The following is a 19,706-nucleotide window of genomic DNA, read 5'->3' as shown; positions in this document are numbered from 1 at the left end:
AACAGCCATAGGCCCCTATGGTGGTTTTTTTGTTTGTTTGAATGGTAGGGTCTTTTTCCTAAATATTTTTAGTTTTTGTCATTGTGGATTAGGTATATTTTGTTTTGTTTTGTTACCATTCCAACTCTATTTAAGAAGTAGGTTGAGATCATCAGTTATGCCATGATGAGTTTGTGAGACTTAAAGTAAGACTTTACCTTAAAAATATTTTTGTTTTTTCACATCACACAACTAGTTTTCTAATGTTTTCATTACTTCACTGTGTTTTTTAAACTGTACTTTTCAACAGTTAATTGGTTTATCAGTCTAGAGCAAGGATTAGAACTAGAACCCAGCAGAAAATTTGAAATTATTTTATTATAATTTTAATAATTGTTAACATTTATTGTCACTGTGTAACTGTTTGCAGTGCTTTAGGCATATGAAATTAATCCTCAGAACACTAGATGATTGTTGATTTATATAACCTGTTTACAAATGAAGACACTGGGGTACAGAAAAATTAATTTGCCCAGACTAATTAATGGCAGATTTGAATCCATCCAGTTTGACTCCAGAGCCCAGGCATCTAAATCAGTGCTGTGCTGTTATGAGCAATAGCTGTTAAGGTTGAGAGAAAGAGGTCTTTTCTACTGAGAGAGACTGGAGAAAAGGATCATAAGAAATTTCAGGGAATAAGGAACATTCAGATACCTTTAGTAATAAGATTGACAGTATTTGTAATATAGATAATTAAAAATCATTATGCATATAAAATGTAACTATAAATCTAAAGGAAATGGTTGAAATGTAACTATTATATATATGTATTTTTTTAGCAATCCAGTGATTAGTGTTTGTACTATTAATAGTTTATTAATTTTAAAAATAATGTGTATATCTGGTGGCAAAAAATAAACAGTTCAAGAAATAACTCAATGAAAAATAAAGGTCCTTCTCTCACCAGTTCCAGGGGCTCCTGCTGTTAAGAGGCTACTATTTTTAATAGTTTCTGATATTCAGTTGGGTGTCTTATTAGTTATTTCACTTTTAACATGTTTAAAATTGAACTTTTGGTTTGGTTTATGTGTGTTTTTTTCTTAATCTTTAGAAAGCCTTATCTTAGTAGATTTTACCAACTACCAGGTGTTTCCAGCCATAAAGCTAGTGTTTTTCACTGATCCTTCTTTTCACTTACTCCCCATATGAATATGTCAATTGTGAGCTTTCTGTCTCTAAATATATTTTAAATTTTGTGTATTTCAGTGGTGAGAGCATGCACTTAGCATGCCTAGGGTCCTAGGTTCAATCCTTAGCACCAAAAGTAAATAATAATCATTCAATCAATCTTGTATATTTTTCTGTACTGTTACCACTTGAGTATAAGCCATTATCATCTGCTGAAATACTGCTGTAGTTTCCTAACTTATCCTGCTTCTCATTTTTCCTCCTACTCTATTTTCTGCTGATAAGCCAGAATGGAATTTTTAAAGTAGACATTAAAAGAAGTCAGTACTCATCTTAAAACTAAATGCTTCATTGACACTTAGGTTACAGTAAAAGGACTTTGACTTTCTTTTCTTCCTACATACCTGCTAAAATGTTTCTCATCTCAGGGCCTTTATTTTTGTTTTTTAAATATATTTTTAGATGTTGATGGACCTTTATTTTTTTCACTTATTTATATGGGTGCTGAGAATCAAACCCAGTGCCTCACACTTGCTGGGCAAGTGCTCTACCACTGAGCCACAACTCCACTCTCTCAGGGCCTTTATACTTGATATTTTATCTAGAATATTCTGTTCCTATTTTTTTTTTGTTTTATGACCTGCTCCTCCTCCTGTTATTTCCTTAGAGTAACTTCCTAATTCTTGACTATCCTTCACAGAATTTACTGTATATAATTTAGAACTTGTATATTATGTCCATATTTGTTTACTTGCATTTTATATATGTTCTTTATTGTCATTAAGCTCAGTAAGAACAGAAGTCTTGCCTGTAAATGTTGATGCCAACACCTAACCCACTACCATGCACTTAATATTTAATGAAGGAATAAATGAGATGAATGAATGGATCTGCCTAGAGTTTGGGTCAAGAGAGAGATTGAAGTCCAACTTTATTTTTTTTTAAATTTCCAGCTAATTGTAACATTACTTTTTTCCATTGTTTGAAAAACCATCTTTAGGATATGTTTTTGGTATATATGGATCTAGTTTCAAATTTTCTCCATTGTGCTCTTGACTCATTTTCTTATGAGTTATTATTTTTAAGTGTTTTTTTAGTTGTCAACGGGCCTTTATTTTTATTTATTTATTTGTTTGTTTATTTATATGCAGTGCTAAGAATCGAACCCAGTGCATCACGCATGCTAGGCAAGTGTTCTACCACTGAGCCACAACCCAGCCCTATTGTCATTACTTTAAAATTTATTTTAACATCTGATAAAGTGAGTCTTCTACTAAAATGTCTCCCCCAGGTTTTTTTTTAATGTTTATTTTTCTATGAAATATGTAGCTTTTTAATAATGTAGTGGAATCAAATTGTTTCACCCATGTTTGATCACTTGGCATAAGAAATACATGAGAAAACATTAGAAATTATAGGTTTGTTGAATATAAGGATGATATTCTTCCTATTCATTAAATGAAAAGAGAAGTTGGTAACAGTGCTTTCTTTCTTTGGACACTATAACATCCACTTGTCACATCCTCCTAATTTCAGCTCTTGTCAGATTTCAGTATCACTGTTAGATCTATTATTTCAGGTAGACAGGGGCAAGACTCACCCTATATTTCGTATTTGTGCCATTGTCTGAATCTGAAAGTGTCCTCAATTTACGATTTACTACTTTAGAGCCTCATCATTTTTTTGGCAGATATATAGGGTAGTTGTCCAGAAATAGGCAGCCAGGGTATCTGCCTGTTTTCTTTGCAGACTCATCACAACTTTATCGTCTTGTGGGAAACATGAATATCTGGACAGTGAGAATGACTTAGGGAACTTCTGTTCTGCCTGCTCTGAGAATGCTTGAATTTTTCTGTTGGCAAGGGATAGCTGTAGCAGTAATAATAATGTGGAAAAGAATAGCCCTAACTCAACTCAAAATGCTTACCAAGTTAAAGTTAGTAAGGCACTTTTCAAATACCACTTCTATTTAAATAAAAACTTTACATCTACCTTTGTACCGTCCTTAAATTCAAAACAAAATCAGGAAATATATTCTAAGCAATGTATTTGGTTTTGAAGAATAGCTCTAGTTGTCTTCATTTTTTCTTTTGGGCATATTTATTTGGTGCCATTTCAGAAATGAACAAAGGCTTTGAAATGTTTTTTAACTCCTAAGATTCTTTTCACTTAATCCCTTACTAAAGTTGCCATCTTGAATTTTACTAATGAACACCTTCTTGCACAATCCTTGGCTTTTACTTCATCCTTTCTCATTCTACATGGAAAATTAAACAGTTTAGAGCACTTAGTATTTAAGCACTTAAGCTCTTCTCTTTTGGCTTCTGTTGTTCCATTTATTAATTTCTGTTATTCTGTAACTCATCTTTTTAAACATTTTTTATGACTTAATTTTATTTATTTACTTTTTATGTGGTGCTGAGGATCGAACCAAGTGTCTCACCTGTGCTAGGCCAGTGAGCTCCAGCTCCAGCTCCCCTTTAATCTTTTTTAATCTCCTTCTTTTACTGTGTTCTTATTTATAACCTTCAATAATTCCTAAATTTATACCTTTTATATCTTATATCCCTATACTTATTCCTGTTGAGATATTGTTTATTTTTTTATGGCCTTCCTTATCACTAACACTCCCAAGTCAGTATTTTAAGTCCTTTCTTTTTTAACATTTGATGTAATAGTTACACAACTGTGACGACAAAATTCTATGGACAGTTTCACTAAACAAAGTAAGGATGAGCCTGTATTTAGATAATTTTGTTTTTTGAGAAGCAGGAAGTTTATTGAGCTTACTTCAGAATGGAGCTCTTACTGCTAATTTTTCTGTGAAATAAATATTGGACAGAGTCAACTTCCAAGTGATGGTGGGTAATGTGGTGAAATTTTTTGAATAAGGATGACATTAGAAATTGCTGTTCTGGAGAACAAAAGAGGAAACTGCCCACCTTCAAAGAAGTCTTCTTAGTCACAGTTGAACCCAGTTGTGTGTATAGTTAGAAAACAGACTGCAAGGTATTTTCACTGTAGTGCTTAATAATGGAGTTAAAGGAGTAAAGAGGCTTTGGGCTGAGATGTAAGAGAAAGTCTAAGTACCTGAGAAAGAAAAGATAATTGGTACGGGAGATGATTTAAGTTACTCATGTATTGAGTTTCAACTATTTAAATACATGAATAACTAAAAGAGGCTAAATTGTATTACAGCAAATGAGTCAAAGAAGGAACCAGAGATCTAGATGAGGATAAAGAAGAATTTCAGAGGGAATAACAATTGGAAGAATAGAAGATCAAGATCTTGTAGAAGTTGAATAATTTGTGACAAATTCTTTTTTGTGGATATGAAAACGTTTTGTTTATCAGGTAGTTATAAACTACCTGATGAGAATAGTGGTTTTCAAACTAACTTCATGAGCAGAAAAACAAATTTAATATGTATCCCCAGAGTATGCACATTCATTTATAAATCATGTAAATGTTATTTTATGCCATAAAGATTTATGTTTTAGTGGACCTTTAGACAATTTATAGGAAAGCAGAGAAATACAAGGTCAACATTTAATTCATGTAAATTCCTATCCAATATGTTGATTGCTTACTTTTGAGTATTGACTTGATTTTGTTGTTGTGGAAACAATGTGTACAAAACCTTCAAAGGCTGTGGAAGAGTAGATGTTTTCCTGGAAGCCTTTTATAATTAACCCTCATATAATAGATACTAATTCAGAAATTAGTAGTTATCCTGGCTTTTAAAACTTCCCAAGATTAATGTACTGTTTCTCTTTTCATTGTAAATGTTTTTAATCAGTTATTTTAAATTCATTAAGGGACTCATGAATAATTAAGCAAACTTCTAAGAAACTTTTTTATCATTATTCTTAAGCATTAGATTAGTATCCCGGTGTATTAATAGAAACATAGAAGGAGACATGATGAGATTGAAGAGGAAATGTAGGTTCCTAGATTCCTAAACAATTTAGTTGAAAGTTTTCCAAATTTCAACCTACAATCATATATTGTAAAGCTGTATTTTTTTTATAATTTCCTCAGAGTGTTCATGTATCATTGTAAATTTTCTTTCCCAAAATGTTGTTATACTTTTTCTCATACCAATGTTGTATGAAATATATCTGAAACAATAAATTTTTCCATTAAAGAATTAATATAGTGCTTTAAGTGTTAACTTTAATACTTCAGTTTTAATATTTTTTAAATATAGAGAAGGGACTGACAGACTAATTATATGATGTGATTAAAGAAAGAAATTATGTGGGGAGGATAAAAAATAGGTTTATCTAAATACTTTTAATGTAGGTAGAAAACAAGATTCTTCTTAAGATGCTGTTAAAGTGAGTTTATTGCTTATCCCAAAGATTTGACCTTATAAATTGACTTATTCTTCTCCAAGGCACTTGAGAGAAAAGACAACGATAGCAGTTACATCTAGAGGCTATTATGGATTGGAGGATGAAAAGGGAACTGCATGTACTTCAACAAGGCGTCGGTCAACACCTCGAAGTTTGGCAGGCTTGACAAGTGGAGTTTTTGAATCTATAATGGTTCAAGTTTTGAGACAGGAAGAACAGCTGAGAGCAAAAGAAGAAAAAAGGTAAATGTTAAAAAAAAAAAATGAGTTACATGATGTTCAGATTTCCAGGCATTACTTTTCAAAGAGTAGGTTGCATAACTTTTCTGTACCCATATCCAATTCCTGGGTCCTTTTATATAGTACTCCAAAATGCAATATCACCAGAGTATAAATTCATAATGAAATAGCACAGTGAAATTTGTTTAAAAATATATAAAACAAATTACCTTGAAGCTTATAAAAATAATTTCTATAAAAGATTTCATAATACTTTCTAGATTTCTCTTACTATCACAAAGGAATTTTAGATTAGATGAATTTTATGTAGATTTGTAGTTTTAGAATAGAATCACAGACCTTTAAAATTAGGAGAAACTTCAGAAATTATGTAGTTCAAGAATAACATATAAATTGACCTCTACCAGTTCTTCCACTGATATACATTTCCTGATTAACTGAGCTTATTTTGGATTTATCAGGAAAATGTGTTATGCTCAATTAGTGGTACCTTCTAAGTACTGGGAGCATAGAGTGATGGCACTTATATTACATTTTATTTACAACAAAAGGAAATTAGGGCCTAGAGAGGTAAGTGAAACTCAAGTTAACTGTATTAGGAGTGATTGCTGATGGAATAGGGTCTTTCTAATGCTAGTCCAAAGGCAATTTATAATATATTTGCTACTTTTTTTTTTCTTTTGGTGGAGCTTGGGATTGAAACCAGGGCCTCATGCATGCCAGGCAACTCTTTATCACTGAGCCACATCCCCAGCCCCATTAGAAATTTTGCTTTTCTTAATAAATGTAATTTGCTTTGATATTTGTAGAATTAAAACTCATCCATGAAACTTTCTGTTCATGCTTTTATAGCAGTTATTAATTTTGGAACCCTCTGTGAAATACTTTTTTTCCTGTGTAGAGCCCCATAGAACTTTCCTGCTGTAGGACAGAAGAGCAAATGGAAAGGGATAAAAATCTAACAGTAGTATATGATAGATTGACTGGGTAGAATTAGGGAAAAAAAGAAGGCTTATAAGAAGTCTGTAGTAATCTTGACCTTCACTACTAGTTACTGGAAACAGGGAGAAGTCAGGTTGTTCTGGGAACAGTTAACAGGATTTGGGTACCTTCCTTGATATAGGGAGAACAAAGGAAGAGACAAAAAATCACTCTAAAAGTATTAATAATAATAATAGTAACAAGAAGATAAAATAACGGTTAGCATTTATTAAGCATGACTACTGGGCCAAATTAGCTCTAAACACTTACATGTATTCAACATTTATCCTGAGTCACACAGAGATAAGTAACTTGCCCAAGGTCAGGCAGTTTTTGAATGGTGAATTTAAGATTGGAACCCTCTATTCTAGCTCTAGATCTTGTGCTCCTAAGCAGCTTTCCTTAAGATTTGTTTAAAAAAAGGGGTGGGGTGGGGTAAAGGGGTGGAAGACAGTAAAGAAAATTAAAAATCTTGAAAATGTGAGTCCAGTGTAGAAAAAGAACAGTGAACATATTTAGAATAAGTGTTTTGAAGTGATTATGGAAATATTTAAGCATCCTTGTAGGAATGGCTAGTAGGAAACAAGAAATTTAACTAAGTCTTCTTCCTTTCTCCAGTCTTTAATATATTTATATGTGCCTTGACACCAAATAAGCATGGGAAAATAAACCATGGGAGAAAAGTCGTTCATTAATATCTTAACATCTATGATAATTTAGTGGATTAATATGAATTGAGCTATCTTTTCAGGTATAGGGTTAATGTCTTTATTTTTAATTGTAGAATATTTTAAACATAAAGCAAAGAGTAAATAAGATTACAGTGAAACTCTATGGACCCACAACCCAGCAGTTTTAAAAGAAATTAAGCACAGGTATAAGCAAAGCTCCCTATACTTTTCTTATACCCTAGAAGAAACCACTATCCTGAATTTTTATTATTCCTGTGCATTTTATTATTGAATTGTAAAAATTCTTTATATATTCTGGATACAAGTCTTTTGCCAGATGTATATGTGGTATAAATATTTTCTCCTGTCCATGACCTGCCTGCCTTTTTATTTTCAGTGTTTTTCTAGAGCAAAAAGTTTTTACTTTTGAATTTAATTTATCTCTTTGAAAATGCAACAACCAACCATTGAACTTTATAGGATTTTTGTTGTTTAAATATGTTGGCAAAGACTAGGGTTCTAGCTCAGTGGTAGAGTGTGTGCCTAGCATGCGTGAGACACTGTGTTCAATTCTCAGCACTTCACGTAAATAAACAAATAAAGTAAAGGTTCTTTGACAACTAAAAAATAAATAATTATGCTGCTGAAAGTATATTTAGGATATTAAAATTTGGTGAATGACAGATTTTTAAATTTTTTCACAGACATATGCTTAATGCCTTATTAGTTGGTGTAATTTTCTTCTTATAAATCACATTTGGGGGAATATAAAATATATACTGAAAACAGAGTGCTGAAAAATATGGGAAAAAGCTGAGACCCAGAAGGATAAAATGATTGTCCTTGTTTGTTATTGTTGTGAACTTAAGTCTTAGGAATGATATTTTCTAATATCAGTGTTTTTTCTATATTTGTACTGTCTTTAACCTAGGGGAAAAAACAGATATTTACCATTTGTGGGGTTTTTTTTTTGTGTGTGTATGTGATTTTTATAAGAAATTTTAGCTTACCTAGCCAGACATGTAATCCCAGTGATACAGTAGGCTGAGGCAGAAGGATACCAAGTTCAAAGCCAATAGCAAGGCCCTAAGCAACCTAGTGAGACCCTGTCTCAAAATAAAAACACAAAAGGGCTGGGGATGTGGCTCAGTGGTTAAGCATCACTGTGTTCAATCCCTGGTACTCCTGCCCCCCAAAAATTAAATTTAAGCTTACCTAAAGTTATAAAAAAATCCTTTTTTTGTGGGGAGTGTTACCAGGGATTGAACCCTGTTAACAGGGTTCATTTAACCACTGAACCAGACCCCCAACCCTTTTTAATATTTTGTTTAGAGACAGTGTCTCCTTGAGTTGCTTAGGACCTTATTAAATTTCTGAGGCTGGTTTTGAACTTGTGATTTTCCTGTATCAGTCTCCGGAGCTGGTGGGATTTCAGGCATGTGCCACCATACCCAGCTAAAAATCGTTTTTAACCAGACATTTCTAAGTTTTGTTTTTTATGGTTATGTCTGTTATCTGTTTGAAGTTAATTTTTGTGTGCAAAATTCAGTTCATCAGTTTTTAAAATATTTTGTGCTTTTTGTGACCTACATAGGATTTTTTGGTTAACCAAGGTTATGAAAATTTTTCCCCCACCATAAATTTCTAAATTTCAGTTTTTATGGTTCTATCTATTATCTATTTGAAATTAATTTGTGGATGATGTATGAGGTTAGGATAAAGTTTATTTTTCCCCCCAGAGATATTCAGTATCATTTATTTGGGGCTGGGGGGAGACTCATTACTGATTTACCTTTGCATTTTTGTTGAAAATCAGTTTATATATATGAATCTTTCTATAGGTCTTTCTTTATGTTAATAATATTTTTATATGATTATTGTAGCCTTATAGTAAGCTTTGAAATTAGTGATATGAGTCTTCATTTTTTTGCCCCAAATTTGATCATATTAAGATCTTCACATTTCCATGTACTTTTAGAATCATATTGTGAATTTACACAGGAAAAAGAAATAAGCCTTAGGGACTTTCAATTAGAATATATGGATACTTGTTAATTTCTAGGTAATTGTTTACTTTCCCTCAGCAGTATTTTATAGTTTTCAGTGAAACAGTTTTTGCATATTTTGTTAACTTTTCCCTTATATTTTTCATGTTTTTGATGCAATTGTAAATCACTTTAAAATTTAATTTGCAATTATTTATTGGTAATATATACAGAAATACAATTTTTAGTGTCATGACCATTTGTTTTTTCTCTCAATCTGTCAGATTTTGCTTCATGTAATTTGAAATTCTATTAGATACAGACATACTTGTGATTTTGTGTTTTTGATTAATGGATTGAGTGTTTTGGACATTTTTACTTAAATATTTCATTTTATATCCATTATTGGCTTATTAATGATAGGTCAGTTTTGAATTTCTTAAGTAATTTGAGGTATTACAGGATATGCTTTAATGTATTACAAACATCTGCTTCAAATAATGATTGAACACTTTACAGTATGCTTTTATTTACCATTTCCCATCCACCATGCTGCTCTTGTCATACATTTTCTTTGTATATGTGTTACAAACCTCCAGTACAGTTACTGTGTATGCTCTTTAACAGCTGGTTATTTTTTGAAGAAATTTAAGAATGAAGAGAAAAAGCATTTTATATGTATTCATACATTTACCCTTTCCAATAGTCTGCCTTCTTTTGTATTGATCTGATACCATTTTGTGTCATTTTTCTGCTGCCTAAAGAATTTCTGTAATCCCAGGTAATTCCAGTGGTTTGGGAGGCTGAAGCAGGAAGATCAAAAGTGCAAAGCCAATCTTAGCAATTTAGTAAGGCCCTAAGCAACTCAGTGAGACCTTGTCTCTAAATAAAATATTAAAAGGGCTGGGGATATGGCTCAGTAGTTAAGTGCCCCTGGGTTCCAAAAAGAAAAAAAGAATTTTCTTTTAATATTTCCTGTGATATGGTTCTACCAAAAATGAATTCTAGATTTAGAGAATTTTTTTCCTTGTCTAAAAGTTTTTATTTTGCCTTATGTTTTGAAGTATTGAAAACACACATACAGGTACACTCACATATATTTATGACTCTATATTGACAAATTGTTTTCAGCATTTGAAACATGACATATTTTAACATGCAGTGTTTTAGAAAAGTCTGCTGATGCTTCTTATCTTTGTTCCTCTATATTTAGTGTAGATCTTGTTTCTCTAAGTGCTTTTAAGACTTTCTCTTTATTACTATTTTTTAGCTATTTATGCTGTGCACTTGGTATGGGATTATGTGTGTACATGTATCTTGCTTGAAATTCAGTTTATTTCTCTGACCCGTAGGTTTTTTAGTTTTCCTCTTTGAGTTAAATTTCAATATTAATGATCTTTTGCAGTGTTCATTCCAGTGATTTTTAAATTTCATATATATTTTTCATCTCTAGAAGTTGTATTTAATTTTATATATGTATATGTATGTGTGTGTATCTTCATTTCTTTTTTCATATGTTCATTTTATTTAGTGTTCTTTTCTATTAACTCCATCATCTTTGTCGTTTCTAGGTCTTTCAACTGACTGACATTTCTTCTGGTCTTAATTATATTTTTATGCTTCATGGCATGTCCAATAATTTTTATTAGAAATTAGACATTGTGAATGTTTCTTTGTTTGGTATCTGGTTTGTTTTTTTTTTTTAACTCCGTTTATAGAAGGTGGGCTTTTTTCTTTCAGGCAGTTAAGTTTCTTGTGGATTGGTTTGATAATCCTTTGAAGTCCAGGTTTTAAGCTGTTCCAGAGTGAGTCTAGAATATAGCTTTTACTCTAGTTCATCCTTACTATGGCATGATTCTTCTGAGATCTCCACTAAGTTTCCTAAGTGATGATTGGTCATTTTTGCCAAACTTTGTAGGGTTTTATTCTATTCGTAGGCTACTACTCAGCAGAGTCTCAAGAGGATCCTTATATAGATTTATGAAGCTCTTTTTCTGTATGTCTTTCTTCTTTTTGGAATTATCTTACAACTTTTAGGTGCTTCATCCTTCCTGAATGCTAATCTCCATCCCTGGAACTCTACTCCACTGGACTCTCTATTCTTTTCCATGAATTCATAGTCTGAAAAATACCTTTAGTCAGAAAACTGGACTATTATAGTAGCTGCCTCATTTATTTTACTTATCTTAATGATCACAGTTCTGCTCTATTTGTTCCAATGTCTGAAAACATTTGGTTTATATATTTTGTTCAGTTTGTGGTTGTTTACAGTTGAAGGGTAAGTGTGATCCAGTTATTTCATCATGGTCATTTCCATGTATGAAAATGATCATTTCCATGCATTTCTTATGTTTTGACTACATATGTATATTCACAGATAACATAAACATTGCTTGCATGTCTTTAATTTTTGTATATAAATGGCAACTGTGTTTTCATTCAACATTTATGTATGTGAGCTTTATCCATTTTAAACTATTTCATTTATTGCCAGTGTTGTTATAATAGTATTACATTATGTGACTGTATCACTGTGTATCCATTTACCAGATGAGATGGACACTTTGGATTATTTCTAGTATTTTGTTATTATAGAATGCTACAATGTGTATCACTTAAGAATGGATATAGAGATAGCTACACAATATGTCTGTTCCAGTATATGTGTGTCATACTGGTAATCATATGGTTATGACATCTTCTTTAATGTTTCATGGTATGTTGCCAAAATAATGTGATCTTAGAGTTGTGAGGAAGTTGTATTGATAATGTAGTTATCATCACATGTGTTTTGTATAAAATGTTCAATAAATTATAGCATTAAACTGTCTTATAATGCATCCTTGACTTGAAGAGTAAATATAGCCACTCTTTTTCTCAAAAATATATGAATCATTGAACTTTTTAACTCCAGTTACTCATAGGCGCCATTGCTGTCTAGTTCCATCTGATTCTTAACTGCCTAAATGTTGCCACATTTCATTTTTTTGTCCTAGGGTCTCCTTTCCCCATGGAGACATGTCTTTTGCCCAAATTTTTCCTTTAATTAAGTTTCTGACCTAGTTGCCTGTCTTCTCTGGATGGGTTATCAGTATCTCACATCTGTCAGAAAACATGTATTCAATTTAGAATAATTCAAGGTTTATTTTTAAAGGAGTTGAAATATAGCAGAACATTAAGTGATGAGGCTAACCAAGATAAACAGAGGGAATAGTTACTGCTACCCAGGAGAGAGAAACAAAAAGACTTGTTTTGAGAGGATACCTTCTATTGAAGGACACAGCCCAAGGCAGCCTCACAGAGAGGAAACCCAGGGGATAAATATTTCACCTTACTTTTCTGCCTGACTCTGATTACCTGCCAGGGCTTTCCATTGACTGAACTCAAGGAAAGCCAGAGGATGAGGTTGCCTATTGAGACAGAAAAATTTATACAGTGAAGGGGATGGAGAGTAGATTTGGAGGCAAACAAAAGATATGTAGTACAGATATGTTCTTCAAATTTATCATATCTAAAATTAACTGTGAATAGGGTTTTCCTCTAAGACTTACTGCAGTGCTTCCTGTCTTGGTCAATAGCACCACCATCAGTTGAATTGTGCAAGTTAGAAAACTGGTATTCATTCTTGACATATTCCTCTCCCTCATATGCTTATCAAATCTATCCTCAACTCTGGACAGTTTTATTTCTTTCATCTCTTTTCAATATGCATGCTTCTCTTTGTCTTCTCTGTTTTCATCTATTTCCTTCCTCTCTCACTTAGATGTCTGTGATCTTCACTTAATTGGTTTAACAGTGTTTATGCTTGCCTCATTCCAGTCTTATTTTCCACATTAAAACTAGAGTAAACTTTTTGAAATGCAAATGTGATCTTCCACTCACCTATTAATGTAGCATCTCCTTAAAACAAAGTAAACCATACAGAAACTTTAATGACTTAATTTAGTTTATAAGATCTTACTTTCACATTTTGTTTTTTTTAAGAGAGAAAGAGAGAGAGAATTTTTTAATATTTTTATTTTTTAGTTATTGGCGGACACAGCATCTTTGTTTGTATGTGGTGCTGAGGATCGAACCCGGGCCACACGCATGCCAGGCGAGCGCGCTACCGCTTGAGCCACATCCCCAGTCCTTACTTTCACATTTTGATCTCTCTATCTCTCTAATCTTGCCTTATGTCATTCTGTCCTTCATTCTTGCCATAGTGGTCTTCTTTCCCTCTCTTCAATGCCAAGAAAGTGTTCTAGATTTTATATGCATCCAAATTTGGAGTTCACATAAAAGTGCATATAAAATATAAAAGTACATATAAAATAGAAAACTGTCATTTTTCGTTTTCTTTTAACCAGTGTGTTCTAATTTTTCTAAAATGAGCATGCTTTTCTTCTGTAATTGAAAATGTAATCTTAAAAATCTTAAAACTTGTGTATTAAAATTTGTATATGCAATTTAGTAAATGTCTTTTGAGCTTATCCCAAGATTTCTCTTTTGACTTCAGAAGAATCTGACATCTAGGCAGTAACTTGTGTTCTAATATATGGGAATGCCTGGCAAAGCCTCCCTGCATATATATAATTACCCTGTATTTTGTTGTGGCACCTAAATTTCTATTAACCTATCAATTCTAGCAATCTCAAGTCAGAGACTAGCTGAGAATGTAGATGTACATTTGGATCTGAAAAGAAATTTTGAAATCATATTGGAAAATTGGGAGAGAGCCAAAGATCTTAAAATTACTACAGTTGTGCTTTAGACTTAGCTTTTTTTTTTTTTAATTAAAATCTTTGGCATAAGAAGTGAGAGAATAAGTTTTCCTTTTGTTAAATAGGTTAAAACCCCTTAAAAATTTAAGATCAAGATAGCAAGCTGATTGATTCATTCTGTTGTCATATATAACAAATTAAAATTTTTAAAAAACAAGCATGTAGAATAAATTAGAGCTAGAAATTTTTTAAAAATGAAAAAAAGCAAGCTGAGTAATTTTCTTATAGATTTAAAAATTTTAATATAGCACTTTAATTTCCTTATGGTCTATTGACAATTCTATTTATTTATTTATCTTTATTTTTGTCTCAGATAATTCTTTAATTCCCCCACTGATATTTTACAAGTGGAAAGAACTCCATAAATATCAGGGCATCTATTAATCTTTAGCTGATTATCTGAGCATGCACTAACCCAAAAGTAAATTATTTAAAAAAAATCTTTGAAGTTCAACAGTTTAGTCTAATGGATAAATTTATAGAAACATATGATCATCAAAATTGAGCCAAGATAATATAGAAAACTTAAACACCAATAGCAAGCAGTGAGACCAAAGAAGTAATAAAAAAGCCTTCCAACAATAACAACAACAAAAAAAAAAGCCCAGGACCAAATGGATTCCCAGCTGAATTCTACCAGACCTTTAAAGAAGAACTAATGCCAATGCTTCTCAAATTATTCCATGAAGTCGAAAGGTGTAGAACAGTTCCAGATTAATTCTGTGAAGCCTGATACCAAAATCAGATATAGACACTGCAAGAAAAGAAAATAGACCAATGAACATAGATTTTAAAATCCTTACCAAAATATTAGCAAACCATATTCAATAACACATTAAGATTATACCTCATTATAGAGTTGATTTCATTCCAAGGATGCACAGGTGGTTCAACATATGCAAATCAATAAATGTAGTTCACCACACAAACAGAATCACTGGAAAAAATCACACAGTCATCTCAACAAGTACATAAAAAGCTTTTAACAATATTCAGCACCCATTCATGATAGAAACACTGAAGAAACTAATGATAGAAGGAGCTTACCTCAATGTTATAACAGCTATATGCAACAAACTGAAAACAAACTCAATGGGAAAAATTGACTACATTTCCTCTCACATTAAGAATAAAACAACAACAACAACAAAAAAAAAAGAATAAAACAAGGATATCCACTTTTACCACACTTACTGAATATAATGCTTGAAATTTACCAGAGCAAGAAAAGGAAATAACAGTGATACAAATAGGAAAAGAAGTTAAATTATTGTTGGCAGATGATGATTCTATACTTAGAAGATACAAAACTCTCCACCAAAAGACTTCTAGAATAAACAAATTCAGCAAAGTAGCAGGATACAAAATCAACATTCAAAAATCAGTGGCTTTTCTATGCAACAGTAATTGATCCACTGAAAAAGGCATTTAGGAGAAAAAAAAATTCATATACCTCAAGCAAAAATAGGAATAAAATTAACCAAGGAGGTGAAAACCCTCTACAATGAAAATTACAGAACACTGAAGAAAGAAAACAAAGATAGAAAATGGAAAGACTTCCCATGCTCTTGGGTAGGCAGTATTAGTATTGTCAAAATGGTCATATGACCAAATGCGTTATGAAGATTCAGAACAATCTCCATCAAAATAACCAATAGCATTCTTCACAAAACTAGAAAAAATAGTCCAAAAATTTATATGGAAGAATAAAAGACCCAAAACAGTCAATGCAGTTCTGAGAGTAAGTCACCAATGCAGGAATCATCACAATACTTGATTTCAAATTATCCTACAGAGCTTCAGTAACAAAAACATAGTACTAGCATAAAAACAGACACATAGACGGATGGAATAAGAAAGGAAGATTGACTCACAAAGATACAGTCATTTGATCCTTGATAAAAGCTCCAAAGCCCTACGCTGGAGAAAAGACAGCCTTTTCAACAGAGAAGTGCCAGAAATATTGGTTATACATTTGTAGAAGAATGAAACTAAATCATTCTCTTACCCCCTGCACAGAAGACAGCTCAAAATGGATCAAAGACCTAGGAATTAGTCCAGAAACTTGCAACTCTTAGAAGAAAACATAAGGTCAACACTCCAACATATATAGGTTCAGGCAATGACTTCCTTAGTAGGATTTCTAAAACTGAGAAAATAATACCAAGAATTAACAAATGGTATGGCATCAAGTTAAAAAGCTTATGCACAGAAAGGAAACAAAAGCATGAAGAGAGAATCTAGAGAATAAGAGAAAGTCCTTGCCAGCTACTTTTCCAACAGATGATTCATATCAAGAATATATAAAGAACTCAAAAACCTCCATCAAAAGCAACAAAAACAAATAACCAAATCAATAAATGAGCTAAACAGACACTTCTCAAATATGTGAAAAAGTCTTCAACATCTTTAGCAGTCAAGGAAATGCAAATCAAAACTACACAGATTTCATGTCATTCAGAATGGGAGTCATCAAAAATACAAATAATAAATGTTGGCAAGAATATGGGGGGCAAAACACATACACACTGTGGTGGGACTGTAAATTAGTACAACCTCTATGGAAATATGTATATCTATAATGGAATTTTACTCAGCCTTAAAAAAGAACAAAATTATGTCCCCTGCAGGAAAATAGATGGAACTTTAGAGTATTGTGTTAAGCAAAATAAGCCTGACTGAGAAAGTCAGGGGTTGTATGTTTTCTCCCATATGTGGAAGCTAGGGAGAAAAAAGGAGGGGAGTTTTCTCATGAAAATAGTTGGGTGATCAGTAAAGTAGAGGAAAGGGACCATAGGGAAGGAAGAGGGGAAGGAAAGAAGAGGTAATAAGGAATTTTTAACTAGAAACTTCTTGACCAAATTTTAGGTGTGTATGACTGTGTCACAGCAAAGCCCACTATTGCACAAATTGTAATGAACCAATAAAAAAATCTTAAAATATTAGATATATTCACTATTAATTTTTATAAAACTGGATAATCAGAAATTTTGTGTATTTTGCAATATTCTATTTTAAATGTTTGTATGAACTTACTGATACTTTATTCATTTGGAAATCACTGGTGTTAAGACAATAAGTGACATATATTTTTGGAAAATAAAAGCTAGCTATAATTAAGTGATTTATTTCCAGAACCTGTATAACACAATAATAACAGTGACTTAATGAAATAGACATTTGTGTTTTGTGCCCGCTCAGCGCTTTGGATAGCTTTCGTACCTTTTGGTGATTTCCCTTATTACAAATCCTGACACCACAAAAGAGATGCCAAACCTTTATATTTTCATACCCACTCACAGCTAAAGTAGAAGCACATAACCAGACAAATACTTCTTACTTGGAAGTACATAGAAGCAATCAGGTGGCAGTAATGGGCAAGAGAGTTTGTCTTTTGATGAAGATGAAGGTAGAAGAAGCTTGTGGTTATCCTAGGTTCTTAGTATCAGAGGTACTAAATAGTATTGGCCGTCTAATTTTTTCTGGAGAAGTTCCTGAGTATGATTGAGATTTTTTTTGTCTTCACGTCTTGTAAATTTGTTTCTCTGACCCTTAACAGAGCTTCTATAAGTTCCTTAATAATCTTTAAATTCCTTTTCTGTTTTAACTAGAAACCTCTTCTTGACAAACTTGATATGAATGGTTGATTTGCCTAAAATATAACAGTACGTATAACACATTTTAGAAAACATAAATGTCTTACTTTCATTTTTTATGCCACCAATTTGCTTGCATTGTATTGTTTCCTCAATTAATAGATTATTGTGGATTATGTTTTTCTAGATTATACTCTCTTATGTGGTCCATATTTTTTCACTTCTTTGTATCCTCATACATGGTAAATGGTCAATAAAAGTTTATAAAACTGATAGAAGACTTTAAAACAATTTTTCCCCAAAGCTGTTCACCCATTAGCAGTGTGCCTGCCAAGTTATGTGTGACCAAAATAACCTAATCACACTTTCTCTTATTATTTTACATAGTAATGGGTAAATGCTCTCCAAGCAGGAGCACCAGGATGGTGCTTCTCATTTTTTGAGAGCTCATTTCCTCTATATATTGTGTACTAGACAAATGAATCTTAATTTTATAATAATCTAATCTCTAGATACTAAAGAGGCTGCAATGTATAACAAAAATAGGCTAGTAAACTAACATTTCTTTTTTTACACTTTGTGTTAAAATTCATTGGAAATCTGTCTTCTAAAAAGGACTTTTGGAAGTGAAATTATTACATCCCCATGCTGTTGAGGATCAGGAGAGATTCGATATGCCTATTTCCAAAGGGCTGTTCTGCCTTGCTGGTCTATACCAGTCATATACTTTCTTTTACCTTCTCACACCTCTTTACTACCTGTAATCTAAGGCTGGATTCCATCTTTCTTCCTTGAAAGGTACAGTTTATGAGACACAGCAGTGTGAGTAACAGACCTTACATAACTTTAGACAGTGCACATAGATGCCAGCATCACAATTCAACTGTGTCATGGTCCTTCCAGGCACCTAACAGAATGTGTATTTATATCATTGATTAATAGTCTTCATTTTCCAAGAATAAGCCAGTTGGTACTAAACCTTGGCCTACAGGCAAACTGTGTATTTCTAGCTCTTACACTGACCTTCTATGAAAGTCTGTGAATTTATTTTCTCACTCTTCTTTATGTTTTTAGTGTATCTATCACATGATTAGTTTCTGAAATTACCAGGTCACTAATCTGTAATGCTTAAAGGTTGCTTATTACTGCTTTAGGCAAAAACAAGTCCATTAAAGTTTTCTTTTGCTCCAACTTGCCCTGACTTTTTCTTCCCCAATAATTAGTTACTTTTTCACTTTTGCAGAAAGATATAATACTCTTCTCTACCAGAACATCAGAGTACTTCATTGATATCAATCATTGTGCATTGCCTTTAGAAACTTAAGATGATTTTTTATTATCCTTTTCCCTATTTACTGTTGACTCTTTGTATCTTTTCTAGTATTTGGTATTCCTTAATAGGTTGAGCATCCCTGATTCAAAAATCAAAATGCTCTGACATGATACCACAAAAGGAAAATTCCACATCTGGTGGAATTTGCTGAGGCAGGAGGATGGAAAGCTCAAGGTCAGCCTGGTCAACTTAGTGAGACCCTGTCTCAAAATAAAAATGAAAAGGGATGGTGATGTATGTCAGTAGTAGAGTTTGTCTGGCACGTATGAGGCCCTGGGTTTAAAGAAAAAAAATTACCTTTAATCTATGTGTATAAGGTATACATGAAACATAAATGAATTTCATGTTTAGAGTTGGATTGCATCCCTAAGATCTCTCTCAGGTATGCAAATGTTCCAGAATCAAAAATACTTTGTGTCTCAAGCATTTCTGATGTGGACACTTGACTTGTACCAATGAAATTTCTACAATTCTCTATATAAAGCAGAGAGAAACTCTGTTTCATGGGAAGATGTACATTATCTGTAGTTCTAACATAAACAAGAACTTTAAATCACTTGACTAATATTCTTTCATTTTTAAAAAAACATTTATTTTTTAGGTGTAGATGGAC

The 19,706-nt window shown here is 32.4% G+C and overlaps 1 protein-coding gene across 3 annotated transcripts in view; it reads left to right on the top strand.

Annotated features, from left to right (window-relative positions):
* The window catches only part of Brd10 (bromodomain containing 10), an 87,909-nt gene that overhangs the window by 14,969 nt on the left and 53,234 nt on the right, over positions 1–19,706 (top strand). For 2 of the 3 annotated variants that reach the window (XM_026391483.2, XM_026391482.2), the window contains exon 2: positions 5,567–5,767. The exons of the other annotated variant lie outside the window; for it this stretch is intronic. In XM_026391483.2, coding sequence (XP_026247268.1) covers positions 5,567–5,767 — 201 coding nt within the window. The remainder of the gene's footprint in view (positions 1–5,566; positions 5,768–19,706) is intronic. 3 annotated transcript variants of the gene reach the window in all.

Source organism: Urocitellus parryii, chromosome 4, assembly GCF_045843805.1.
Source record: "Urocitellus parryii isolate mUroPar1 chromosome 4, mUroPar1.hap1, whole genome shotgun sequence".
Classification (NCBI taxonomy): Eukaryota; Metazoa; Chordata; class Mammalia; order Rodentia; family Sciuridae; genus Urocitellus; species Urocitellus parryii.
The sequence above is the reverse complement of the archived record's forward strand: the minus strand, read 5'-3'. Positions and strand labels throughout refer to the sequence as shown.